General features: G+C 48.4%; 1 protein-coding gene across 20 annotated transcripts in view; it reads left to right on the top strand.

The window, feature by feature from the left end:
- The window catches only part of PLEKHA6 (pleckstrin homology domain containing A6), a 150,284-nt gene that overhangs the window by 69,091 nt on the left and 55,137 nt on the right, over positions 1-26,056 (top strand). Inside the window, exon 1 of one of the 20 annotated variants that reach the window (XM_045535990.1) lies at positions 7,699-7,902. The exons of 17 other annotated variants lie outside the window; for them this stretch is intronic. In XM_045535990.1, the coding sequence (XP_045391946.1) occupies positions 7,877-7,902 (26 nt within the window). In that variant the 5' untranslated portion in view covers positions 7,699-7,876. 2 more of the 20 variants (XM_045535993.1, XM_045535991.1) reach the window with 2 other exon arrangements.

Raw genomic sequence — 26,056 nt, 5'->3', positions numbered from 1 at the left:
ATGACCCTTGACCTAGTCAAGGGGCCCCGGTATTCTCCCACCTCTTTATTGTGTCTCTGGAATGCCCAGCCTCCTCCTCCAAACGCTTTTGTCTCTGCTGTGTCCCCCCCCCAGCACCTCCCCACCCCCCTTCATACTGCCCTCATCTCTGCCTCTTACGGGAGGGGACGGTGGTTTTGCTGGTTTGTTTTTACCTGTATCCTGTCTCTTGATTGGGGGTTGCTCGAGGGCAGGGACCACATCCTATCTCAGTCTCTGGCACTGGGGATGCTCAGCACGTTTCTATGGACTGAAGGACCAAGACGAGCCTGTAACTTCACAGGGGCGGGGGTTTCTGTGGTCTGGGTGTTTAACACAGGCTTCCTGGAAGAGGTGACATTTGACCCTAGGCTTAAAGCCGTGTCTACCTGCCTCCCCCTGGCAGATTTGGATTTCACAGGTGTCTGAGATGGAGTCAGGGGATCTATTTTTAAGAGAAGTTGCTCAGGTTACAAGATCATCAACGTGGCTGAGATCTTTTACCTAAAAAGATGACTTGTTCTGGTGGCAGGAGAGGAGGAGAGGGAAGGGGCCTGGTGTAGCCAGAGCGGGGATGCTTAAGGCCTTCTTGGGAAATATTGAGCAGCTCAGTCAGCTGGATTACAAAATTTACACACGGAGCCGTGGAATGTGACGTTTGAAAGACGAGTGAGGACGTGCCGCAGTGGGCCGTGGATGCCAAGCTGAGGAGTTTGGTCCTCATGTAGCAGGCAGGGGAGGGGAGACCACTGAGGATTTCTGAGCAGGAGAGGCACGTGATGAAAACAGGCATTAAGCCAGAGCCTACAGAGGGGAAATTGACTTTATTTTGAAAGCCCAAGGGGCAGAGTCCTGCACTTCCTCTTATCACCCACTTCAAGCGCTTCTTGGTATCTCACCTAAATCTTTCCTGCTGTAGTCAAAGTCCAGTTTGTCTCCTAGGAGTTGGGAAACAGCTGGGCAGGGCTGTCGTTCTCCCATTTCTGCCAGAGAGAACCCACCTATCTTGGTGGAGCAGGAGTGTGTGCCAGGGTTCCCAGCCAAGCTGGCAGGGCCCGGGGCACGTGAGGGCACTGAGGCCTGCACTGATACCTCCAGGGGTGTGGGTTTGGGGTAATTTGAGCCCCTGTGGAATCAGAAGCCCTGGATTTGTCTCAGAGGCGCTGCTCCCCGTCCCTGCCCTAATACCAGCGTGCGTGCTGTCCCTTTGCAAAGCTCGTGGGCTTCAGTACCGGCGTCTCTGCCTCTCCTGCTCCGTTGTGAAGGTGAGAGGTGAGGTGGATAAAGGTCTCTGAGCCAGGGAGACAAGGGCCTAGAAGAAGAAAGACGAGCTGTGATGCAGGGAGGGGCGCAGAAGAGGTTAAGGGGTTTCACCATGTCTGAGCCCAGACAGGTGGTTGGGGAGCCCACCTGACACCTGAGAGTGGGCTCTGCCAGGAGCCACAGACGCAGCAGGTGTCTGTTCCCCTCCGGGCTCCTGGGTTAGGCTGTCCCCAGGCCAGGGGGAGTGGCGACCAGCTGGAGTCAGTCTTGTCCGTCCAAGGTCCTCCTCTGGGTTCACGGTTGGCCCATTCCCTCCACTGCCATCTGCAGGAGTGCTGCATGGAATTGCAGAGACCTCAGCTTCCAAAACAGAAAGCTTTTCTTGAACAGGGAATGTCTTCCTCCCCGGGCTCACGGGGCAAGTGGAACATTCCATTTAAAGGGTGAAACAGGAACAGGTGAGCTACAGTCCAGACCAGGGGACTCAGAGACGCAGGTGAGGGCAGTGGTGCTGAGCTCTCAAGCTGCCCATCTCCACCTCTGCCATCTCCTTATCATTCTGCTTGAGGGCACCTTGCTGCCTGTGCCCTGACCCCAAAATGCCAGGACAGCAGGATATGGCTCTGGGACACCTAAAGTGGCCAGGTAAGAGAATATCTTCTCAGAAGACCCCGTCCCTCCCATCTGGGGACCTTCACTTTCCCACCCACCGGGGCTGCTGTATCCCACAATTCTGAGGGCACTGTTCGCATTGTGTTGTATGGAAACAGCATCCCCTGGGGCCGTGCAGAGGCTGGGAAGTCCGTGCCAGCAGATAAGTAGGAGGGCAGAGTCGGACACTTTTCTGTGTTCTAGGCAAACAATAGGGACCTCTCCAGGAAGCTTGGGGGAGGGAGTTGCCTGTAAGAAGATCCCTGGGTGGATGCTCTGTGGGGTGACTTGAACAGGTTTCTGCATTTGCTGCTGATTGCTTAATTAGACACCTACATGGTGCTCTCTGCTAATGACCGCGTCTCCCAGGGAGATGACAGATAAAAGGGTGGGTGGCTTCAGAATGCCAGGTGAAGGTCTCAAGGACAGCCACCTGAGAATGGGGGCAGTGGAGCACCGTGTGATTTCCTTGGGCCAGTTCAGAGTAGAGACCGTCAAAGAGAGTGGGTGTTTGCTCTCCAGGGACTGAGAGGAGAAGCAGTAGGCTCAGGGTTGTGTCTGTCTGCAATATTAACATCCTGTGTGAGCTCTCAACTCTTGGCCGTGGTTTGCATTCTTCAGAAACGGAGAGGTCATCCCCTGTGTTCAGGGATTCACAGAGGCCGGGCAAGCCCAGGAATATGCGTGTTTCTGGACGTAGGTGGTCTGGGGTGGAGGCAACTGGGCGTTCTCCTGCACCCTGCGCATTAGGTTAGAAAGAGAGGCAGGCGGGGAGCTCTGACGACCGGGTAGACAGTGCCTCACTGAGACTGTGAGATCCAGACAGGAGCCGTACCAGGATTTGAAAATGGGCTAAGGGCTTTGATACAAATGTCCAGAACTTCTCACAGAACCTACAAGAAGCAAACTGATGCTGGTAATTTTCTGCTGGTGACTAGGGGGAGTGGCTGTGTTTTAGCATTTGTGATTCTTGGGTGCCTATCCCCGGCATTCTCTACTCCATCTTTCTAGAACTGGGATTGCTGGGACATGGGCAAAGAGGCCTCTCCTGAGTGAGCCAACCAAATATTTACCAAAAACAGGGCTGCAGAGAAAAGGTGCCAGGACCCAGGTAAATGTTATGTTCGTGCTGCCCAAACAATGCCATGCTTCATGGGCACCCGAACGCCATAGCCCTGTTGTGAGGCCGGGAGCCAGGCAGTGCAAGAGCAGGCTACGGGACAGCACAGGGCTGTGCGCCACGTACGAGCCAGGGAGACACCACTGGGCTCCTCGGCATCCCCTTGCTGGCATCCTGGCTTTGGACGGTCTTTGGTCGTATTTTCTCCACCCCAGGAAGAGGGGATGCCTCAAGAGGCTGGAATCTGGCGGAGGACTGTAGGATTGCTGCATGCTGTGTACATCTTCCATGCTTCTGGTAGGAATGGTGGAAATAATAATATCTGCACATTTCAGGGACAGGGTGCAGTTGGCAGAGATAAGTGACTGTCATAGAAGCTTCGGACTGTAGGGAAAAGGCTGTGAGTTTTGAAGCTGAGCAGACCTGGCTTTGAACTGTGGCTTTGCTGCTGACCAGCTATGCGACTTTGGGCAAGTTAGCTAACTCTTCTAACCATGAGCTCCTTGTGCTGCAAAATGGGAATACTACCACCTACCTCACATTGTTCCTGTGGGAATTAAGTGAGGCAATATGTATTGTATAAAGCACCTGTCCAGCGCTGGCTCAACAATAGGTGTTAGCGTTTTGTCATGTGGCGCCAACTTAATGCCTACTGTGAGAAGTGAAGACAGGGAATGGGCTGAGACCAGGGGAAGTGCTTTGGCATGAGGGATTCAGTTTAGATCTTAGGATGCATTTTCTGAGTTTATGGATTTCAGTGGCCATGGGTGATGGTGAAGTTTCCTCCCCTAAAGAAATAAAATGATTCCCTTTACAGCGTAATCTGAGTGCTTTCATATGGGGAAGCAGGAAAAGGAACTATATTCAATTTCATTCCATAAACATTTTTGAGCAAAGTTATTTTCATTTCCAAGAGTTGATGATTTTGTGTGTTTAAAAACCCTTTGAACATCTTAGAAGGAAGAAATATGTGAAAACGCTTATTATATTTGGCAGTTATCATTAGTTTTTTGTTACGCACTCAGGAAGTCCTAATCTGCTTAGTTCCAGAACTAGAGACAATGGGTGGGGACATAAAAGCTTTCTAATGGCACTCCCCAACAGTGGGGCAGGCTCTGTGCAAAGTAGTGAGCATGCCGTCCCTGCGGGAGTTCAAGCGGCCTGTAGATGATTGTTTTTCATTGCTGCATAGAGGCCTTTTCCTGCATTGGGTGGGCGAGAAGACTGCTTAATGCTGAGATCCCTCCCAAATGTGGGAGGCTCTTGTTCTGGGATCACCAAAATCCCCCAGCCCTGTAGGCCAGATTCGCAATCCAGAGATTGGATTAGGGAAAAATTCCCCCATGGCCTTTTTCCTGACTTCCTTCTCCAAAGTAGAGCCCCTTTTATTTGGATCCAGTCTCGACTCGGACATATTTTGTCTCCCTAAACGTCCTTTAACTAGAATCTTTTTCAAAGTCTTTGAAACTCTGTGCACCCTTGCCCTGCCATATGTCTCAGAACCCAGCTTCTATTGCCCTCTGTTCCTAATCATCTCTAGCGGGGTGGGCGATTTGCAACCAAACAGTTATTTATTGCATTCCTAGCAGGTCTGAGGCACTGGTGTAGGGCCAAGGGGGAAGGCAAGGAATTGCAGTAACTAGTTTAGTCCTTAAAAAGCTTCAGTCTGCCTTTTGGAAATCAGCTTCACACAAGTAAAAAGTCAGCTGAGGATACCAGCCTGTGTGTATTATAAATGACAGCTACGTGGGAAAGACAGTGACAGGAGTGCAGGGCAGAGTACTAGATGGCCAGTGGGCTGAGGCACTTTGGTGAACTGGGCCAGTGGATTTTGGACCCGATGGCTATTGGTGTGAGATACTGGAATGAGCGAGCGTCAAAGTTGACCTGGCAGCTATACACCTGTTTGACTGGGGGAGTTGACATTGATGTTGATGGAAGTAGGTGAACTCAGATGGGGAGCCCACTAATTATAGTTTCTACCAGGCATGCATAGTATTCAAATGGTACAGAGAAATATTCACTGACAGTCTCCCTCCTGCCTCATCTCTGATCTGCCCCAGGCCCCTCCTTGGAGGTGATCATTGTCACCAGTGTCTGCTGTGTCCGTCCTGAGATACTCTGAACCAGGGGTTGGCCAGCTAAGACCCATGGGCCAAATCTGGCCGACTGCCTGATTTTGTATTCCCCTCAAACTAAGAATGGTGTCTATATTTTAAATGGTTTGAAATAATATCAAAAGAATAATAATGTTTTGTGTCACATGAAAATGCTATGAGATTCAAATTTTAGTGTCCACAAGTAGAGTTTGATTAAAACATAGCCACTCTCATTTCTTTATGCTCATCCTTTTCTGCCTATTTGTTTATTTATTGTCTGTGGCTGCTTTTTTACCACAATGGCACCGTGGAGTGGAGACTCTACTGCATGGCCCACAAGGCTGAAAATACATACTGTGTAACCCTTTACATAAAAAGTCTGCTGACTCATGCTCTAGGCAGATGTAATCGTACTGATAGTTATAAAGCATTTCTTAACCCAAATGGTAGCATGCTAAGTTAATACTATCTTCATTGACTACCTCTTGGACAGTTTCATATCAATACAGTTATGCATTGCTTAACTATGGGGATGCGTTCTGAGAAGTGCATTGTTAGGCAATTGCATCATTGTGTGAACATCACAGAGTCCACTTACACAAACCTAGACGGCAGAGCCTGCTACACACCTAGGTTATGTGGTGTGTAGCCTATTGCTCCTAGGCAACCAACCTGTACAGCGCGTTACTGTACTGAATACTGTAGGCAGTTGGAACACAATGGTAAGTATTTGTGCATCTAAACATCTCCAAACATGGAAAAGGTATAGTGAAAATACAGCATTATGATCTTATGGGTCATATATGCAGTCCATCATGGACTGAACTATAATGTGGTGCATGACTGTACCATAATATTGCTAGCCAGTGGGTGGTCAATTTTAATTTGATTTTCGACATGCTGAGTTTAAAGTGAAGACTGGTTACCCTCAGGGAAATGCTCAATAGGTGTGGGGGGACTCATGAGACTGAAGTGTGGAGGCTGGAGACTGAGAAGTGAGGGACACCTGAAGGGGCTTGTCAGCGTGGCTCTGTCTGTGACCCTGGCCTGCAGGTCAAAGATCTCCCTTGACGGCAATGAAGCATTGCGTTCCGAGCACGGTGCAAAGCAAACTGTGGGTGTTAATCATCAGGTTGACAGAAAGACAATGAACGAGAAACTTAAACCAAGCCCCAAAGGAACAGCAAATACTAAAGGTAATTTAGAATCACCTTCCTGAGTGAGGGTAAGTTAGTAAAAGGTAGTGTGGAGTAGTGAACAGAAGGGGGGAGGGCAGTGGACGTTCATTGAGTACCTACTGCTCTGTACATATTACCGTATTTAACTGTTACTTTCTGAGGTGGTATCATTGCTCTTATTTTTCAAATGAGGAAATTGAGGCTCAGAGAGGTTAAGTGATTTTTTTTTTTTTTTTTTTTTTTTTTTGAGACAGAGTGTCACTTTGTTGCCCGGGCTAGAGTGAGTGCCGTGGCATCAGCCTAGCTCACAGCAACCTCAGACTCCTGGGCTTAAGCGATCCTACTGCCTCAGCCTCCCTAGTAGCTGGGACTACAGGCATGAGCCACCATGCCCGGCTAATTTTTTTGTATATATATATTTTTTTTTAGTTGGCCAGATAATTTATTTCTATTTTTAGTAGAGACGGGGTCTCGCTCAGGCTGGTCTTGAACTCCTGACCTCGAGCGATCCACCCGCCTCGGCCTCCCAGAGCTAGGATTACAGGCGTGAGCCACCGCGCCCGGCCTTAAGTGATTTTTTTTCCTCACAATCAATGATCCAAGTGACTATCTAGTTGTTTAAAAGTATGATTCCATCTGACTTTTAAAGCTTCCTCTTTCCTTTCTACCATTCAAGATGCCAAATCGGGCTGGGAGGCAGTCCCCGGTTTTTGCCAAGCACTTCCTCACCCTGGCATTAGCTCTCTCATCTGCAAAATGAGGCATTTGTCACTCTGATCGCCATAATCCCTTCCTATTCTCACCTGGTCTGACTCTATTATGGGTGGAAACATAGGGCAAATGGATGCCCTATAAGAATGATATGCAGAAAATTGGGAGAGGAGAGGAGGTGAGTTTCATAGTTTGTATGTGTCAGATCCAGTTACCTGGAATCAGATCCTTAGGAGGACATTATTCCTCGATACGGAGGAAGAGTCTAAAAGTCTCTGCTCCTAAGCTTGAACTTCCCCATCACCCGATTGCCATTACCCTGAGCACCACTTAAGGATCTGGACTTGAACTGCTGGGGGGGCCTGGGGCTGGGAGAGACTGTGGAGCCTAACAGGTCTGTCTCCCTGTGGCTGCACGTGGCAGGGCAGGGCAGGGCTGGGCTGGGCTGGGCTCAGGGCTTCAGGAGTTGCTGCAGCTAGAGGGCTGTCTGATGCTTCCAAGGAGCAGGCGGGTGGGGAGCGAGGGGAACGCGAGGGCGGGTAAGCCATCAGACCGAGGAGCTGGGGGTGTGAGTGTGTTTATGCAGGACTCAGCCAACCTGCAGTTTCGGATTTCAGACCCAGCTTTATTGGTAGACATTTCCTCGGTTTTCAGTCAGCGCCGGAGCAGGGAGAGAGCTGACACTAGAGCCTGCCTGGAAGGCTGGGGAAATTCTGGATTCCTGGGCCCTCTCCCTGTCTCCTCTCTCATGGGAGCTGCATCTGCCACCCTGGGTAATTTTCTGGGATCAGAAGTATTGCTTCTTTCTTTCCCAGTCAGCGGCCTGTGCCTCCCAGATGGGTCCTGACCTCCAGCATGGAAGGTAAAATCTGGGGTCCTGGCCAACTTGGCTAGGAGGAACGGGGCTACCCGAACTATTCAGGGAGAGGACCAGGGAGAAAGATGGACATGTTGGGCAAAGAGGAGTGCTTCACAGTAAGATGGATGTGGCTATGAGTGCGTGCATGTATGTGTACGTGTGTGCGTGCATGTACGTCTGTGTTGGGGGCACTTCTGTTAATAGTTGGAAAACAAATCTTTGACCTCTTCTTCCTTTCATTTATCCCCTCTTTTTCCCCTAACAAATAAGAATATTGTATGAATGTCCATCTTCCTTGAGGTCTCCCATCAAAAAGTTGGAGAAAATTTCTTGCATGTGCTTATTTCCTCACTTGCGAGTAGAGGGAATACAGAGGGAATTTGGAGACAGGGGTCTGTGCTGGAGATGTGTGTCCAGAGAACTGATGCCCCTAGAGTGAGGCCTGGATTTTGCAGACTTCTGATCAAGCTAACTGTCAGGTCCTGTAGCTGTCTGTGCAGTGGGAAGGTGAAACAGTGTGAGCTCCAGCATGGTCTCCCTGTGAAATTAGCTTGAACCAACCCGAGGGATCAAAGCTGTGAGAGACAAGCACCAGGGGCTCTTTCTCCTCAGTGCCTCAGAACTGGGCAGGATGGAGGCCAATGCCTTGTGTGGGGTGGCTGGCGGGGGTGGGGGGACTGGCATTCTGCCTGACAGCAGAACTTGGCTGGAGAGGTGACTGATGGGTGGTGGGTAAGGCTGGCGAATGTGGCTCTGTCTTCCCAGGGTTTGTGCGGTGTTTCTCAGCGGCAAGGAGCAGAGGGGCTGGTGGGCGGGCAGCCTGGCCCAGCTGCCATTTGAGCAGTCGCTGGTCCTGTGGGCAGTGCATGCTGTGACGCGAGATCTCACAAGAATAGTGGGTGGGCCGGGCCCGATGGTGCTCAGCCGGAGGCTGGAGGTGGTTTTTGAAAAGCAGATCTGGGGTGGTAAGATATGCGTTGGAGGAGGAGTGTGATGGAGAGAGCTAGAGGCAGAACATGGGGTAGATAGATGGAGAGGAAAAAAGAGAGAGACTGGAGAGTCCTAAACTCTGATACGTGCCCAAACTGCAGCCAACAAGGGATCTTGACTCTCAGTATAAATGGAATCTGGAATGGGTGAGAAAACCAGGGTTTGCCTACTGACTTCTGAATATAATGAGATAGATGTACGAGAAGCAATGTGGGCCAGGCAATGTGCAGCAAAAACACATTTTCAGCACAAAAATCCATATAGTGCAGTTAAATTTGGGAGGTGATCACATAGCTATTTGTTAGGCAGTATAATTAATAGCTTGTACATTCTGGTTATTTTGGAAACAATGGGCATTAAAAAAAAAACCTTTTATTTATATCACCAGCTACTTCTAAATAGAATTTGCAGCATCTTTATATCTGCGGTAGATGGTGCTGTGCATAATTTTGGCCAACAGAGAATAACAGTCGCCTCCTTTTGTTCGGTCATATAGAGCTTTCCAGCTCAGCCCGAGTGAGCTCTCCTATCCACATCCCATCCCAGCTCAGTGCAGCAGGTGTTTATGGGTCGCTATTCTTTCCTGGGCACTGTGCTAGGTTTCGAGTACATAGAGATGTACTGGGCTGGTTGTGCCCTCAGGGATCTCACAGTCTAACTGCAGTCCTGCAGAGAAGACAGGGAAAATATTCCTACAGTATATTAATAGACGGGGAAACGGGAGCCAAAAGATGCTGCTATGGCTAATCAGTAGGAGGGAGGATTAGAATTAAGATCCAACTGCTAATCCAGTGGGCCACAGCACTGTGTGTACTGCCCTCTGCCTGTTCATCCCCCGTAACTCGTCCGCCAGAGTAATGGGAAAGCAGCAATAATCGGGAAGGCAGAGTGGAAGAGCTGCTCCCTGGGGCGGAGGCCGTCCTCTCTGGGCTGCTCACTGTGCCGCTGAAACAGCATCCGTCAGTCTATGTCTATGTCATGTTATGGATTCGATGCTCTCTCCCACTCACCAGAGGCCTACTTCATCTCTCAGATAATTCCTGACTTGGAGCAGTTGCCTTCCTTTCTCTTCTCCCTGAATTATTTGAACAGGCAAGGAGACAGTAAGATTTAGGGGCTCACAGAAACTCAGGAGGTTCAGTGTGGAGATGGAGGCTCACTGAACACTTGATTTATAAAATAACAACCAACATTCATTCAGTGCTTTGTAATCGACAGGCTGTCTTTGCATGAGCAAAAAGAATAGGATGCCTGTTGATTTCCCCTCCCTTCCACATCGCCTCACTGAGGTTTTCTGGAAAGGTCTGAATCCCCAAAGCTGAGGATCTTTCTCTTAATGTGTAGGCTTACGCTAACAGGGACTTAGATCATCTGGCCCAGTGAGTCCTCAGTTTTGGTTCTGAGACAGAGTTTTCACCAGTTTGAGATGAAATGAGAAAAAGAGGAAAAATTTTTTCTAAATTTACTAGATTTTTTTTTAGAAAGTGAAAGGTATTCAGTTTAAAGGACTTCTTTTGGGGGCAGGAGATGTGCTGAAATATCTCTTCTGAGGTTATGGCTTTCTTGTTCCTTTCATGAGCTGATGGGGAGAGTAGATGGTAGTTGGGCTTTTAAAATGTCCTTATTTGGCAAAATAAAAAGTTGGCAACCTTATATTGGTTCCTCAAATTTCATTTTTTGAAATTTTACTGGTCAATGAAATCCAAAAATCTTGCCTTTAGGCAGCACCTTCTCCAAACAGACTCTCCCTGATAAGGCCTCTTTTGGGCAGAATCCTAAAAACTTGAATTCTGATCTTGTATTTCCCTGTGGGTCCTTGGAACATGATAAACTCATGTTGAGTCTTGACTTCCCATTCTTAAGTTGTGGGAGGTCCCTGCCTCCGGGGAAAGCTACTGGCAAACAATGTTCTCTCACTTCCTCTTTGCCTTTGTCCTTCATAGCTGGGATCTGAGACTTTCTTTTCTCTGCGGGGATTTGGGATTGGGCCTCACCAGTTCCTGTTCCCGTGGTCATCTTTTGGAAATGATGGAAGTCATCTTCTACCCTTGGAAAAGACTGAGGGGATTTGTAGGTTGGATTTTGGGAGCAGCATGAGGTATATTTTACATTTGGGATCTTGATGTCCATTGTTTATTATTTGGAAACACCTTTTTGGGTGGTCAAGAGTCCAGGACATTTAAAAATCTTGATGTCAGTTTTTGAAATGGTGAGCCTTCCTCAAGAATATGGCCTGGAACTTTTCTAAATTTGGAGGCTCCTGGAGGCATTAGAGTATCTGAGTCTTCTACCTTCTGAGAACTCAGGCCTGGAATTGTAACAAATGCGTGGGACTCTCCCGGCAGGTTCTCAGCTGCCAGACACATGGTTGGTGTGTGCATGTGTGCAGACTCGTCTGAACAAAAGCTTTTAGGGAAAAATCAGTTTGAAACCACCCTGGAAATTGAAGTAGATGCTCTCTCTTGAGGTTCATCCTAGGGCCCTCTTCCCAGGAGCCTCTTTATAAGAGAGAACTTTCTGATTTTTCCATCCCATTTTCATGGTCTGAAACAAGAGCCCTCCTAGTTTAGGAAAACAGTCAAGGTTCCTAAATTCGGAAGGTTGTAAATTGGAGGGAGAGGGCGGCAGACCGTCAAGCTTTCCTGGAGCAGAAAGAAGTAGGACAAACCTCTAAAGGGAACGTTAGGCTCTGACATGGAACACTAAGCCAAAGTGCACGAGAGTCTCCTCTCCAAAAGGTTTCTGGGTAGTGATTGGTCAGTACAGCCACGGAGCCCTTAGGAATAGCAAGGCAGAAAAGCCCGAACCTGTGACTGATAACACATCATGGACCTGTTCAAACTAGCAGAGGGGGAAAGACCAAAGTGAAAAAGGATCCAAGAAGCACAGGTGAAAGATCTGTGCCACTTCTGCATGGTGGACCCCACCACAGCCCATCTGCCCCACCTCGGTTTGGGGCAGATGAATGATGGTGACAGGCAATGGTTCTTGTAACCCTTCTGGTTACCACCAGTGGTGGCTTTCCCCAAGGAAGCTTTGATGAGGATTTTTGTCTTAACTTTGGACAGGGTTGGGACACAGATCTCTTCTGAGACATTCAACCCAGAAGGGCAGAAGGTCTTAATCATTCAGCATGGCTTTTTCTGAATGCAAAGGTCAAGAAGGACATGACTGGGACCTTTAAATATGTCCCCATCTTTGTCATGGTGAGGCTATGGAAAGCGACATTTGGACCCCAGGACCAGCTTCATCTCTAACTTTCTTCACGATCTTGGGCAACTCCGTCCCTCTCTCTGGGCCTCAGATTCCTCATTTGTAAGATAGGTGAATTGGATTGTATTGCCACCATCCTGTTTTGTTGTTGTTGTCGTTTTAACTCTACATACCTCCAGTTGACGGACAGTACGGCCTCTCCAAGAATTTCAGGTAGATCTTACCACTCCAGTTGTATAAGTGTTGGAAAAGTGCCTCAAGGTGCCAGAATGGAGCTAGATGTTCTCAAGGCAGCAGATCCAGGGTCAGAACTCTGAGTCCACTTGGATGACTCTGCCTCAGAGGGGGTTGAGTCCATAATAATCATCAGTAAGTCCCTGAAATGTATGACTAGAGCCAAGAGATCTGAGAAGAGAAATTGCCCAACATGGTTCACTGTTACTGACCAGGGCTGGTTTCCCATTTTAAAAGCCTCCTGAGGCCATGAAACATGCCAAACCTGTTCCTCTGTGTGTTGATATGTTTGTTTCTCACCCTGGAGTGTCCCATCTTCATCATCCCCCCCACTCAGCATCTTTCCTTCCTTCAGTCCAATTCCCCACAAGCTCAGATCCCCCCTGCTCTTCGTTTCCCCCACGGCTCAGGCATATATTCCCCTGGGAACGCCTCCGGAGAGTAGGTGGTGCGAATGAAGCCGTGGGGTGGTGGTAGGCTGGAGAGAGGGCTGGAAGCCCAGTGAGGGAGGGAGCTGGGAGGCGTGTTTGGAATCTTCAGGCATGTCTCTACCTGAAGTCCACCCAAATAACAACAACACATTGACGCTGCCAGCTCTGTTCAGGTAGAAAAGCATCAGATTTTTATGGGCTGATCGGCTGGTCTTTGGATACTGTCTCCTACCCCATGCCAACTCGCGTTCCGGGGAGCCGGCTCCAGGCTGCAGGAACCCAGAGATTCTCTCCCAATTGGTGATGAGGCAAGTGTTTGGAATGGCTGTCAGCATCTTAAGCTTAATAACTCTGGTGACTCTTCTGAAACTCCTGTCTTCGGGATCTAGAGAAGTGGCTTAGATCCCTCTGTACCTGGTGATCTGAAACCCTTGGGGCCTGTGGATTTTAGAATGGTAGCATGGTACATGCTGGGTATTACATAAAACCTCCAGTAGTGTGTGGAGCGGCTCCATAATCAAACATATTAATATTTCTGCAGCCAGACTTATTTAAAGAGACATAAGTAGGATAAATAAAGTCTATAAAGAGTCTCATGCCTGTTGAGGTCAGGGTTTTGCTGCTAAATAGTTTCTAGTTAGGTTGAGTTTTGCTGCCAGTTGAGTTAGGACAAAACTTTTGGTTTTCAGGTGTTTGTGGATTCTGGACTGCTATGAAAGAATTGTGGTTCTGTGTTGCCTCATGTAATCTTATAAGGTGGGAATTAGTCTTCCCATTTTACAGATGAGAAAGCTAGGGCTCAGAGAGAATCAGTAACTTGCCTGGTGCCATTCAGCTGATAAGTGGCTGGGCTGTGATTCCAATCCGGATCTGTCTTCCTCCAGAGCCAGGCTCTGTCTCCAAGGTCTGACACACCTCACTTCTTTAGAAGGAATGAAGGAGACAGTCAAGGGTGGGGTGGGGAGCTCTTACTTGGCACCTTCTCTGACCAGGGAGGCACTTTCTGCACATCGGATCGGGATTGTTTATTGGCTTGTTCTTATTTATACACTGACTTCTGGGATACCAGTAGGCGAAAGGCTTAGAAGCGAGGAAGCTACAGTGCCGTCAACTTTGTGGCTTATAAGAAGAATCCAGCTGGCTCTGTGGGGGCTGCGAGAGCCAAGAACAAATGGGGTCAAGTTGGGTTTAGTGAGAGAAGCATCATCTGCAGGGGCAGCAGCCCCCGTGCAGAAGCAGGGGCATGCACGGTGCTTCCTGCCTCCCCGCCCCTTGCCCGGCTGGAGCACTCTCGCCTTGAGTGGGGACCTGTCTTCAGAGAAGGACTGCCTGCAAGGATCGCGAGCACCAGATGAGGTAGACAGTGATGTGCAGCTGGAAATACGGAGAATTCAATTAGGGGGTCTCTCTGGTCTTCATTAGTGACGTGAAAAACCTGTCAAAGGAAGTGCTAATTCAATCTGCTGAAGATGCACCATGCTTTTAACACTTCGTTGGAAAGATGGACCTTGGCCTGTCATCTGGGCAGTGGCTTCTCAGTGCTGTCAGATGGCGGCTGCCATTTCTGGGTCATCTCTAGGTCAGGCAAGATTCGGACTCTTAATATCCAGGCACACGTGTCCACGGAGCCCCTCTGTGGAGAGGAGCCTGTGCCAGTGAGCTCCAAGCAGTGGAAGGGCCAGCCGCTCTGGTGGGGAGTGGCCTGTGCCGTGTCATTCTCTAGAAGGACGCCCATAGGAAGGCTGGTAGGTTAGTTGCCATGGGAACAAGGAACATCTGCTCCAGCCAACCAGAGAACAGATGGGGAACAAAATCTTCTTAAAGGGACCCTCAGCTCACGGAATTGGTGCCAGGGAAGTAGGTTTTTCTAAAGGAGACCTGAGGGGCAGATTGGACCTCTTCGCCTGAGAGGATTGTGAGGCCCTCAGACAGCAGAAGACCCACATTTGGTTTGGAAAGTGCAGGAGAAAGAATGCAAGACTTTTCCTCCCCTCAGCAATGGCTGTCCTCTGGGAACATACGCAAGGCTGTGTCGGCTTGCCAGCCGCCAGCTCGGAGCTCCCCGAGTCCTCTGTCAGCAGTTCCTGAGGGATCTCCGCTCACCCTATACGGCCGCACCCCCTTCACCTGCTGCCAGCTCCCTCTTAAACACCCTGGGAGCTTCCTGCCCCGGCAGTAGTAACCTTACCTGCTTTCTCTGCTCTCACCTTCTTCCTTGTCCTCTCACATGGCCTCACCTCTAGGCCAGCCAAGGGCTCCCAGCACCCTTTTCTGCTGCTCTTAGCCAAAATTTCCAGTTCTTCTCCTCTTCCTCTCATTTGCCTTTTCTTCCTCATACCAACCAAGTATGCAAAGCCTAGATGAGACGTTGGGTCATCCTGGAGTCATCTTGTCCCTTCCCCTGGTTACTAGTTGGGACTTCTGGGTACAAGTTACTGAAACTACTCAAAGCAGCTTAAGCCCCAAAGGGGATTTAATTATAAGGGAACTGGGGTGTCTGTCAGAGCTCAAGGTCAGAGAAATGACCTAGAACCAAGAAGCCGAATGCCACAGGGATGGCCTTTGTGCCTCTGTGTGCTGGCTCATCCTTTCCTCTCGCTGCAGAGGCTGTGCAGCTTCCTGGTCGGTCTGCAGGGTGGAAGGGGTGGAAAAGCAGCTCACTCAGGTACATGTTATGAGTAGAGTCACTTGGGGAAGGACTGAGCTCTCTTCTATCTCAGTCTCAGTGCCCATCCCAGGGGAGGGATTCTGCCAAGCTGTGATCAGGTGGCTGCCCCATGCAGGTGAGGGGGGTGTAGGTTTTAGGAACGTGGCTATTTCCACTGCAACTGTAGATATTGGGGGGGGGAGCAGTTTCCAGAAAGGGGTTAGTGCTTTCTATCCCACACTAGCCCTTCTTGGACCCCCAAGCCCAGGGGAATTTGGCTTGGAGAGTTTACACACCCAAGCTCTCTTGCTCAGCTCTCTTCCTGCCTGGCACAAGGACTGGCAAGGCCTTGCAGGTGGCGCAGCAGTTTGACTGACGGAGCCGGGGCATGGCTGCATGTCATTGCCATTCCCTGCAGGTGGAAAAGGCATAGAACCTGGACCTTGCAGGCTGTTCAGTCCCCAACCCTACACTCAGACGCAACTCTATCCTTTTAGTAAAGTCCTTCACAGGAGGTTTTTTATTGTTCCATCTGACACTAGGGAGTCAACACCTAAAAGCCTCACAGTTGGAAAGTTCATCACTGTTTCTAAATTCAGTCTTCCTTGATGTAATTGAATCCACCCATTGGCCCTCGTTCCATCCTGGGCTCCCGAGGAAGACTGAGGCCTACCATCTTGATTAGGTTAGGCTGAATCAGTGAATGTGAAATTGTTTCTGCGTGAGAAGACCAGAGTTTGGGCCAGGGTGTGTAGGATTTGGAACCATTTCTGGCTGGCTGCTGCACTTCATCCAAATGAACCCCAGAGAGGGGAAGAGACGAGTGTTTGACTATTTGTAGAAACGGCAAGGGGCATACCCCTAGATTCCTTCTTCCCAGCTATAAGCTCTGTGGGGTCAGAGCCAACTTTGGACCAGGAGAAAGGTGTGAAGGTTCAGGCATGTCAAGGGGGAGAGATATGAGGTGTAGGAAGAAGCCAGAAAAGGGATCCCAGACCAAGATGCCACCTTCTTTTTTTTTTTTTTTTTTTGAGACAGACTTTCTGTTGCCCAGGCTAGAGTGTGGTGGCATAGCCTAGCTCACTGCAATCTCAAATTCCTGGGCTCAAGCGATCCTCCTGCCTCAGCCTCCCAAGTAGCTGGAACTATAGGTGCACACCACCATGCCCTGCTAATTTTTCTATTTTTAGTAGAGACGAGGTCTCACTCTTGCTCAGGCTGGTCTCAAACTCCTGAGCTCAAGTGATCCTTCTGCCTCAGCCTCCCAGAGTGCTAGGATTACAGGTGAGAGCCACAGCGCCCAGCCAGGCTGCCACCTTCTATCACCCACACTGATGGACCTTGGGGAGGTTGGGTAATCAAAACTTGCAAAGAACCCCAAATCCTTTTGCATCTCTGATAAGAAACAACTAGCAATGTAGAGGAGACTGAATATCGGTTCTTATGTTTCTGGTGGTCCCACAAGCTGGGAGGCTGAGATGATGATAACCACTAACTGCATGACAACATTGTTGTAAGTGTTTTATGTGTATTCAGCCACTTAAATCCTCACAATAAATCCTATGAAGTAGAAACTACTATGAGCTCCATCTTGCAGATGAGGAAACTGAGGCATAGAGAGATTGAATAACTTATCTGAAGTCCCATTGCTATTAAGGAACAGAGTCAGGATTTGAATCCAGGCAGCATGGCTACCTGGCCATCCTTCCTCTTTGATCAGGGAACTAAGCAGTCCTAATCCAGGAGAACCAGGAGAAAACCCCTCTGATGTCACCTCCTCCAAGGCAGGGACCTTGTCCTTTCCAGCCATGTGCTTAGCTCAGAGCCTTACTCATCGTAGAAGTTCTTGCTGGAAAGAGGAAAATAAAGGGGGAAGAGGATTAGTCTTTGTCCTGTGATTTTCTAACAAGAGAAAAACAATCTACGTTTAGACAAGCTGTGTATTTTCCTGCCCAGAGGCAGTGCTTAAGGTTAAATGTCACATCGCAGACAAATGTTAGAGCCACGAGACTTTTTTTAGGAAGAAGGATGTATCAGTTAGTGACTTTCTCCATCTGAATCTACCTTTATCTCTACACTTGTCCCTAAATTCTGTCACTTTGTCCATGGGGCTGGTAGTCGGGGAGGAGGTCTCTGAGGAGTGCTCTCTCGTTAGGGTGGTCATGGCCACGTTCCTAAACCTGACCCTACTCTCATGGGGTCAAACTGGACAAGCTTTTCATGGTGTCGCCCCCCACTTTCTCTGTGCTCTGCTTCATGCCTTACTCCTCCAAACCTCTCGCCTCCATCTGCGTCGTCGTCGTGGGGAGCAGAGGTACCGGGGCTGGAAGGAGCCAGTGCGGAGGAGGCAGCTCCACTCAGCTCTGCCCTGTGAGGTGTGTGGGAGGGGGCTGGAGAGTGGAGAGCTTCCCTCCGATCTTGCTGACTCCCCTGGAGCCAGTGAGGTGGGAGTGTCTCTGTGTGGAGCAGAAGGAGGGCCTGGAGGGGCCCAGGAGCTGGACTATTTCTGTAACACAGAGCACATCTGCAGCCAGCCGCAAAGAAGGTCAAACTCTGGGCGCAGGGCTGGAATGCAAGGGGCCAGGCAGCGGGGGTAGGGGTGGGGGAGCTGTGGTTTCGCCCTTCCCAGCAGCTTGGAGGGCTCTACAGTGCCCTTCGGGGAAGGTGGGGCCACCCCACAGGAAAGTGGGTGGCATTTGAGGGACCCCGCCCCGGGGGGACGAGGTGGTGACGCAGTACACAGGAGAGGGGAGCGGAGGGCATGCAAGACCCAAATACCCATTGCACGGAGGTGGAGAGGAATTTACTTCCCAGGTGTGGGGGCTCCAATCTGTGTGCTCTGCCATTAAAAAAAAAGGGGGGTGTCAGGCCAAGTACTGTGGGAGAGGAAGGAGAAAGAGTGCTGAGGCCGGGCAAGGAGGCCACAGAAGCACACGTGTGAGTTTGCCAGTCAGTGCTCGGAAGTACACACCTGGGGGTGAGTTCACCGTGAAGTCATGCAGCTGAGCTTGCGCTGGCCCCTTCCCGGGCCCTATCTAACACATACATCTGTATTTGCAGTCTTTCTCTTAAAGAGGACCCCCCAGAGTGTACAAGCTTCAGGCCCCACGAGACCTGGATCTCCCCTTGCATCTGCGAGCCCCGACACGCACACACCCTTCCATCGCCCAGCCCTGCCCTCTGCGTGCGCCCACCTGGTACCTTCGCCTGCGTGCTGTGGCTCTGGGCTCTGCAGTTCTGTCTGTAGTTAGAAAATTGCCCTGCCCCAGCTCTGCCTCTGTCCTAGAAGAGGGCTGTGTTGGCCAGTCTGACCGCGCTTGACCTGCGGCCACCCTGCCCTTGGCCTGCCCTGCTTTAGCCCCCTAGACCACAGTCTTTTGGTTTGTTTTCCTTCTCGGGCTGTGGGTCCTCCCCAGCTGAATCTGAACCTCTAGCGTGGTGAGAGGGTTTCAGACGAGAAGTCACACTTTAGAGGGAGGCTGTCTCCAAAGAACCCAGAGCACCCAGGACTCAGCGGCCCCTTTTGTCTCACCGATTACTCTAGGGACAACGCGATTGCCTCTCTTTTGTCCAGTGGGCCCCGAGGGAACAAGAACTTGCCCACATTATAACAGCTGGCTGGGTGTAGTATAAGCACTAGAACTTGGGTCTTCTGAGTCCACTCTTTCCGCCCAGTAATGTTGCCTAGAATTGACTTGCTTGCCAACTTTCAAGTAAGATATGACATAGGAAAAAAAAAAACTACCTCCCAGTTCAAAGTATGCTAAGGGCAGACCTGCGAAGTTGAAATTCTCAGGAGCTAATTATTCTGGCTCTTGGGGATAGTGGAGAAGGGGCTGCTTCACATGATCACTTGACCTGAGGGTGGGGGGTGGCTTAAAGGCATTTCAAACTGGGTTTAGGAATCTCGAGGTGCTATTTTGATGCATAACTTCTTTGGGAACAATTATTAAGCATCCATCTTTATGTGTCAAAGTGCTGCGGGGTTTTATAGTCAAAACTGGACTACTGTCTCCTGTAGGTAAGCAGTCCAAACAGATGCAGACAGATAATGATTATTGGCATTTATTGAACATTTACTAAGCACCAGGAACTCTCGTAAATTCTCTACTGGTAATCCTATGACAAACCCATGAGGTAGGTCCTTATGTCATCTCCTTTTTACAGGTGGAGGAATGAAAGCACAGAGAGGTTAAGTCATTTACCCAAAGTCCCTTAGGTAGTAACTGGAGGAGCCAGGGCTGGAGCTGGGACAGTCTGAGTCCAGAGCCAGAAATCCCAAGGCTAATGCAGATTCAACTTAGTAAAAATAAACTAAAGGATTAGCTAGTAGGATGATGCATGAAAAGAAAATTTCGAGTTGCACAACTAACAAGAGAGCTGGTTTTGGACGGTGTCCTGGGCTCTAATCCCGGTTCTCTCACTTCCTAACTGTGTAGCCTTGGGCTAGTAACCTGACCTCTCAGGTCCCTTCTCTGTGGGATTGGGACAGCAATACCTGTCTCTGGAGCTTCAGCAGAGAATTTGCTAGTATCGTGGCTTGGGTAAGTGTTAATTTCCTTTTCCTTTCTATGCCAGTTGTCAAGTTTTCCTGGGGAGGGTGAGGAATAATTTGGGAATTCAAGGTTAATTCTTGTTTCAGGAGGAAAATGTCCAACCAGCCCTCCGATACCCTGTCCTCTGGATAAGACTTCCTGCCATCGCCACTTCTTACGGTCCCCTCTTGGGACTGCCGGGAACTGGAGGAGAGACAGGCCCGGGGAGGGGGGGGTGTTTGGCTTAACGCAGCTGTCAGGCAGCTGTCACCCTCTGGCCCCACTTTCTTCATCTTCTCTTTTTCCCTTTTAAAAACAAGGTCATTCTCTTGCATAACCACAGTACAATTAACAAATTCAGGAAATTTAACATTAATACAATTCTATTATCTGATATACATGCCAGTTGTCCTAATCATGTCATTAGAACGCAATCTAGGATCATGTCTCTTTACTCTCCTTTAATCTGGAAGAGTTCCTCAGCCTCTCTTTGTTGTCCACGCACTGAAGTTTTCTGGAAGGGGGCAGGTCCCTCTCTGGGACTTTCTGGGCCTTGCTGTCCCAGTCTTCCCCTTCCCCTTTCTACTCCCCAAGCCTCATCCCTGAGCGGGGCTGACTAGGGTAAGGCCACTGAGACACTAAAAACATCCAGTAATCAAGATAAATAACATTTTATGGTTGGGTGCAGTGGCTCACACCTGTAATTCTAGCAGTCTGGGGGGCAGAGGCAGGAGGATCGCTTGAGCTTAGGAGTTCGAGACCAGCCTGAGCAAGAGCAAGATCCCGTCTTTACAAAAAATAGAAAAATTAGCTGGGTGTTGTGGTATGGCAGTTACTTGGGAGGCTGAGGCAGGAGGATCGCTTTGAGTCCAGGAGTCTGAGGCTCCTGTGAGCTATGATGACACCACTGCACTCTAGCCTGGGCTACAGAGCGAGACTCTTTCAAAAAAAAAAAAAAAGAAGATAAATAACATTTCAGTACAATATTTTTAAAAGTCAAAGTTAATACAAACACTTCATGAAGAGCAAAATATTAACATTTCAAATAAAGGATCAATAACAGGGCCACTCCAGTCTATATTGAAGCCGAAGGCAAAAGGGAAATCCAGTAATACTGATCCTGTCTTTATTTGAAATGAGATTTCATTCATCATGGATTTTTATGTTAATTTCGATTTCAAAAAACATTGCATTAAAATATTATAAATCTTGATTACTGAGGTTTTGGAAGCTCCTCATGCTTTGTGCCACCCCCACCAACCCTCACCCTGCGGGGTGTGGTTCCTCCCTCCCCGCATCATCCCACCCTCAGAACGAGGGCGAGAGGTGGGGCTCCCAGCCAGGAGGAGGGCGGGTGGGGGACAGAGAGCGGAGGAGGGAGAGGAGAGGACGGAGGCCTGGAACCCAGCCTGGTCTCGGGCAGGAGCTCTAACAGCTTCCAGCTGCTTCCACACCCACCAGACTTCCTCCCTGGGACTGGTATTTGGTTAGTTTTTTCCCTTCTCTGAATCAAATGTGTGATCCAGTTAGGTCCTTGGACCCCTCATTTCCACTGGCCTTCCCTATCTTGACACCACCACGTTCCCCTTAGTTGACCCGGTGCTGACTCTGCTTCCGTCCATCCTGGGAGTCCCCTTGGGGTGCTGTCTCTGGCCGCGCTCCGACAGCATCCACCCCGTGCTGGGTGAGCACCACAAAGACGGAGCCAGGGTGAGGGGACACAGACGGGGTGTCAGGCGGCCCGTGGCAAAGAGGAAAGAACGCCAGACTGAGGGTGAAAGACCGGAGCTCAGCCTTGCCTCCCATATATGAGGTGGGTTATCTTAGCCGAGACTGAGCTTCAGGGTTTCCTTGTTTTGTTTTGCTTTTAAAATGAGGGTAGTACTAATGCTTTCCTGCCTACCTCCTAAGACCATAAAAGAATCAAATGTCAAATGAGATAATGATGAAAGTGCTTTGTGAACCGTAAAGGATTTTATTTGATATTGTCCCTGTTGTCATAAAACAAATAATCCTTTATTTTTATAAAGACTGTGTTCAGGTCTGCCGCATTATTCCATCTAAATCCGTGAGAGGAATACAGGCTGACTTAGGACCCGTGTTCGTCTCTGCCTTCAACCAGCATTTCTGTTGGACTAAAGCAGGTCACTAGGAAAGGCTGGAATCCCTGCCTGTCCCTGCCCACCCCTGATTCCGTCCCCATGCGAAGCATAATGGAGTGGCAGTTTTTGTTTTAATGTTTCAACTGAAGGCTTTTCTTTTTTATAGATTTATCAAGGTAATTGATATTTGATAAATGGCATGTATTTTAAAGGATACAATTTGATGCATTTTGTGAAACTATACCCACAATTAAGATAATGAGCATACATCCGCCAATACCCAGTTTCTTCCTGCCTCTTTGCAAATCCCTCCCTCCACCCTGTCCCCGGGCAACCCCTGATCTGCCTTCTGTCACTATAGATTAGCTTGCATTTTTTAAGATTTTGTATAATGGGATCATACAGTATGCACTTTTATTTAGGGAAGGGGGGTCTGGCTTCTTTTACTCAGCATAAATATTTTGAGATTGATCGATGTTTTTGCATATTTCAATAATTCATTTCTTTTTATTGCTGAGTGGTATTCTGTCATATGCATGGAACGCATACATTGTACTCAGGTTCATGAACATTTGGGTTGTTTGTGGTTTGGGGCTATTGCAGATAAAGTTGCTGTGGACATTTGTGCCTATGCTTTAATTTTTTCCAGGTAAATACCTAGGAGTAGAATTCATGGGTTGTGTGGTGGATGTATGTTTAACTTTTTAAGAAACTGCCAAACTCTTTTCCAAAGCAGATGTACCATTTATATTCTTACCAGCAGTATGTGAATTCTAGCTCTCCTACGGTCTTGCCAGCACTTACTTGGTAGGGTTAGTCTTTTAGCTATTCCAGTGGATGCATGTAGTGGTATCTCATGGTAGTTTCAATTTGCATTTCCCTAATGACTAAAGATGTTGAGCATCTTTTCATGTATCTTATTTGACGTTCGTTTATCTTCTTTGGTGTTGTTTGCTGTCTTCATATTAAGTTGTGAGAGTTCTTTCATGTTCTAGATAAGAGTCCTATGTCGGTTGTATGTTTTGCAAATATTTTCTCTCAGTTTATGGCTTATCTTTTCATTTTTGTAACTGTCTTTTGAAGGACAGAGTTTTTTATTTTGATGAGGTTCAATTTTTTAATTTTTCTTTATAGTTGGTGCATTTTATGTCATATTTAAGACATCTTTGCCAAACCCAAAGTCACTGAGATTTTTCTCCTTTTTCTTCTAGAAATCTTGTAGTTTTACCTCTTACATTTAGGTCTGTGGTCCATTTTGAGTTAATTTTTTAAAGATAGAGTCAAGGTTCTTTTTGTTTTTTGTTTTTAGGTGTATGGATCTCTAGTTTTTCCAGCACCACATATTGAAAAGGCTGTCATTCCCCACTGATGACCTTTATACCTTTGTCAAAAACCGATTGACCAAATATGTGTGGATTTATTCCTGAACTCTCTGGTCTGTTCCCTTTATCTATACGTGTATCTTTATGCCAACAGTACATTGTTTTGATTACCGTAGCTTATGATAAATCTTGAAGCCAGGTAGTCTAAGTCTTCCAACTTTATTCTTTGTTTTCAAAGTTTTTGGTTATTCTAGGTCCTTTGAATTTCCACGTGAATTTTAGAATCAACTTGTCAACTTTACAAAGAATCTGCTGGGATTTTGATTGAGATGTGTTGTATCCTTAGAAAAATATGGGGAGAATTTGACATCTTACAAATATTGAGTCTTTTGATCCATGAAAATATTATCTCTGTTTAGACTTTAATTTCTTTTACCAATGTTTTATAGTTTTCAGTGTATAGATCTTGCACATCTTTTGTCAAATTTATCCCTAAGTATCTCATATTTTTTTACACTATTATAAGTGGTGTGTTTAAAATTTCAATTTCGCATTATTTGTTGTCAGTGTATAGAAATACAACTGATTTTTCTATATCGACTTTGTATCCTGAGCCTCTCCCTCCCCCCTTTTAAAATTCCAACTTAACAGAGCAGGAACCTGGAAATACTGAGGTGTAAGGCATTTGCATGACATGATAAGCATTTAAAATGGCATGTAAAAACATAAGCATCTTTATCTGTTTTAAGTCAGTCTGTCATTTCAGCAGCAGCCCTGCAGCCACCGAGCTGCAGGGGGTAGAAAGGAGGAGTGTGGTAAACTCTGACCCTGCACACGTAGAACACCCCCAGACCCCTGGGTATTCTTGAGGGTGAACGGAGTGAGCGGGAATGCAGTGCAGCCCCTTTAAGAAGCCAGGTCTGCCAGCCACCAGGCTACTGGGAAGGCAGCCCAGCAGATAAGATAAGGCCCCCTGGCTGGTTTAAAGCAGGGTCCTGAGCACAGTGCCTGGAGGACTGATAGGCAAACAGGAACCAGGGTGATAAGGACGAGGTGCCAGCTACTAAACCCAAGGCTGGCAGGAGGGAGAGCAGCCAAGTCACTCACTGGGGCCCGAAAGGAGAAGGTGGTGTCGGTTGTGGGTGTGGAGAGAGTGCGCTAGAATTCGCCTGTGTATCCTGCCAGATTTATGGTCATGATAAAAAAGAAAAATCCTACTAGGCTATACTTAAAGGCGCTCCGCTTTATATGTGGTAAATCCTCAATAAATATGTGCTAGTGAGTTCTTTATGCTCTGCTGATATGTTTATCCTCTAGTGAGATGCTCTGATATGGGGTTTGGGGACTGCTTGATTTCTTCTCAAACTAGGAAAATCCTGGCAAAGACTTACTCTGACAAGCCTGGAGCTGCTCATCTGCATATATCTGCATAGATTTGCATGTGCCCTAAACATAGGTACTTTTATGCTGGATTTAGATTTTCCCAAATCAGTTGCTTATTTTTAAAGGGATAAAGGGGGGATTTAGCTCTACTCATTCCTACCCACTTTTCATCTGAATCCTCCGACGAAGCAAAAATGATTGCTGCGACTTCGAAATATAAGCAATACCCGTGGTTACGTAGTTTATACAACAATTCATGTAATTGAATTCTTTGCCTGTCAATGCATTTCCCCTCTTAGTTTCTATTACAATTCCTGGTTCCACTCTCCAAAGTCCTGAGGGCAGAGAGATATTAAGGCAAAGAAACCCTCTAGCTAAACAGCCAGATCAAATTGCTGAGAAGCCTTCGCGGATTAACGCACTGTACCTGGGCAGAGTGGTTGAAGGCGGCTGTGCAGAGCTGAAGACCACCTTCCTTCCCACCGCCTCCCACCCCAGGGCTAGGGATGCTATACTACCTTTGTCTGCTCTCCTTCCTCCAGGAATAAATAAAAATATCATCCCTCCCCCAGATCCCAGCTCCTCGATTGGGCCGCCAGGCAAATATTTCATAATGTGGGCTCATCCAATTGGGCATCGTGCCAGAGCCAAGCGCCTCAGGTTGGGAGTGTGCTCCAATCAGGCGGGGCGGCCGGGGTGGGACTAGAGGGCTCTCCCTCTCCACATGGGAGGCAGCGGCATTACTCAGGTGAATGGCATCAAGGTGGGAGTTGCTACTTTCTCAGGGCTGGGCAGAGGGGACAGGGCTGAACTCAGCCAGCTGGAGGCACCCCAGCGCTGAAGGGGTTAAGGCCAGCTAGCATGTGTGGCTGTTAATGATTGCTACCCACCAGGGACCTGGTGAGTATTAAAGGGAAACCTTTTCCCTGTTCCTGAGTGTGAAAGGAGTCAGGGCTAGAGGCAGCAGAGGGGACGGCAAAGAAGAGCCGGTGAGTGAGTGGTTGTCTGTCGGGTCTGTCTGTCTGGGAGGCTCTGCAGCAGAGAGGGAAGCGTGAGATATACCCATTCTATCAGCTGGACTGGGCTTTTGTTACAGCCAGACACAAATTCTCAGCCTGGGGCCGGATTCCAGTACCATTACTGTTTATTAGAAGGAAATCTTCAGAATTATCTGAGTCCAAGGGAGTAAACTACGTAGCACAGAAGCCGGAGATACAAACTGTTGTCTGTCCTGATACCAAGACAACGGTTTTGTGTGGCCACCCTGCACACAAAGCTGGAGCTGCTGTTCTTCCTGCCT

Source organism: Lemur catta, chromosome 23 (assembly GCF_020740605.2).
Source record: "Lemur catta isolate mLemCat1 chromosome 23, mLemCat1.pri, whole genome shotgun sequence".
Lineage (NCBI taxonomy): Eukaryota > Metazoa > Chordata > Mammalia > Primates > Lemuridae > Lemur > Lemur catta.
The sequence above is the reverse complement of the archived record's forward strand: the minus strand, read 5'-3'. Positions and strand labels throughout refer to the sequence as shown.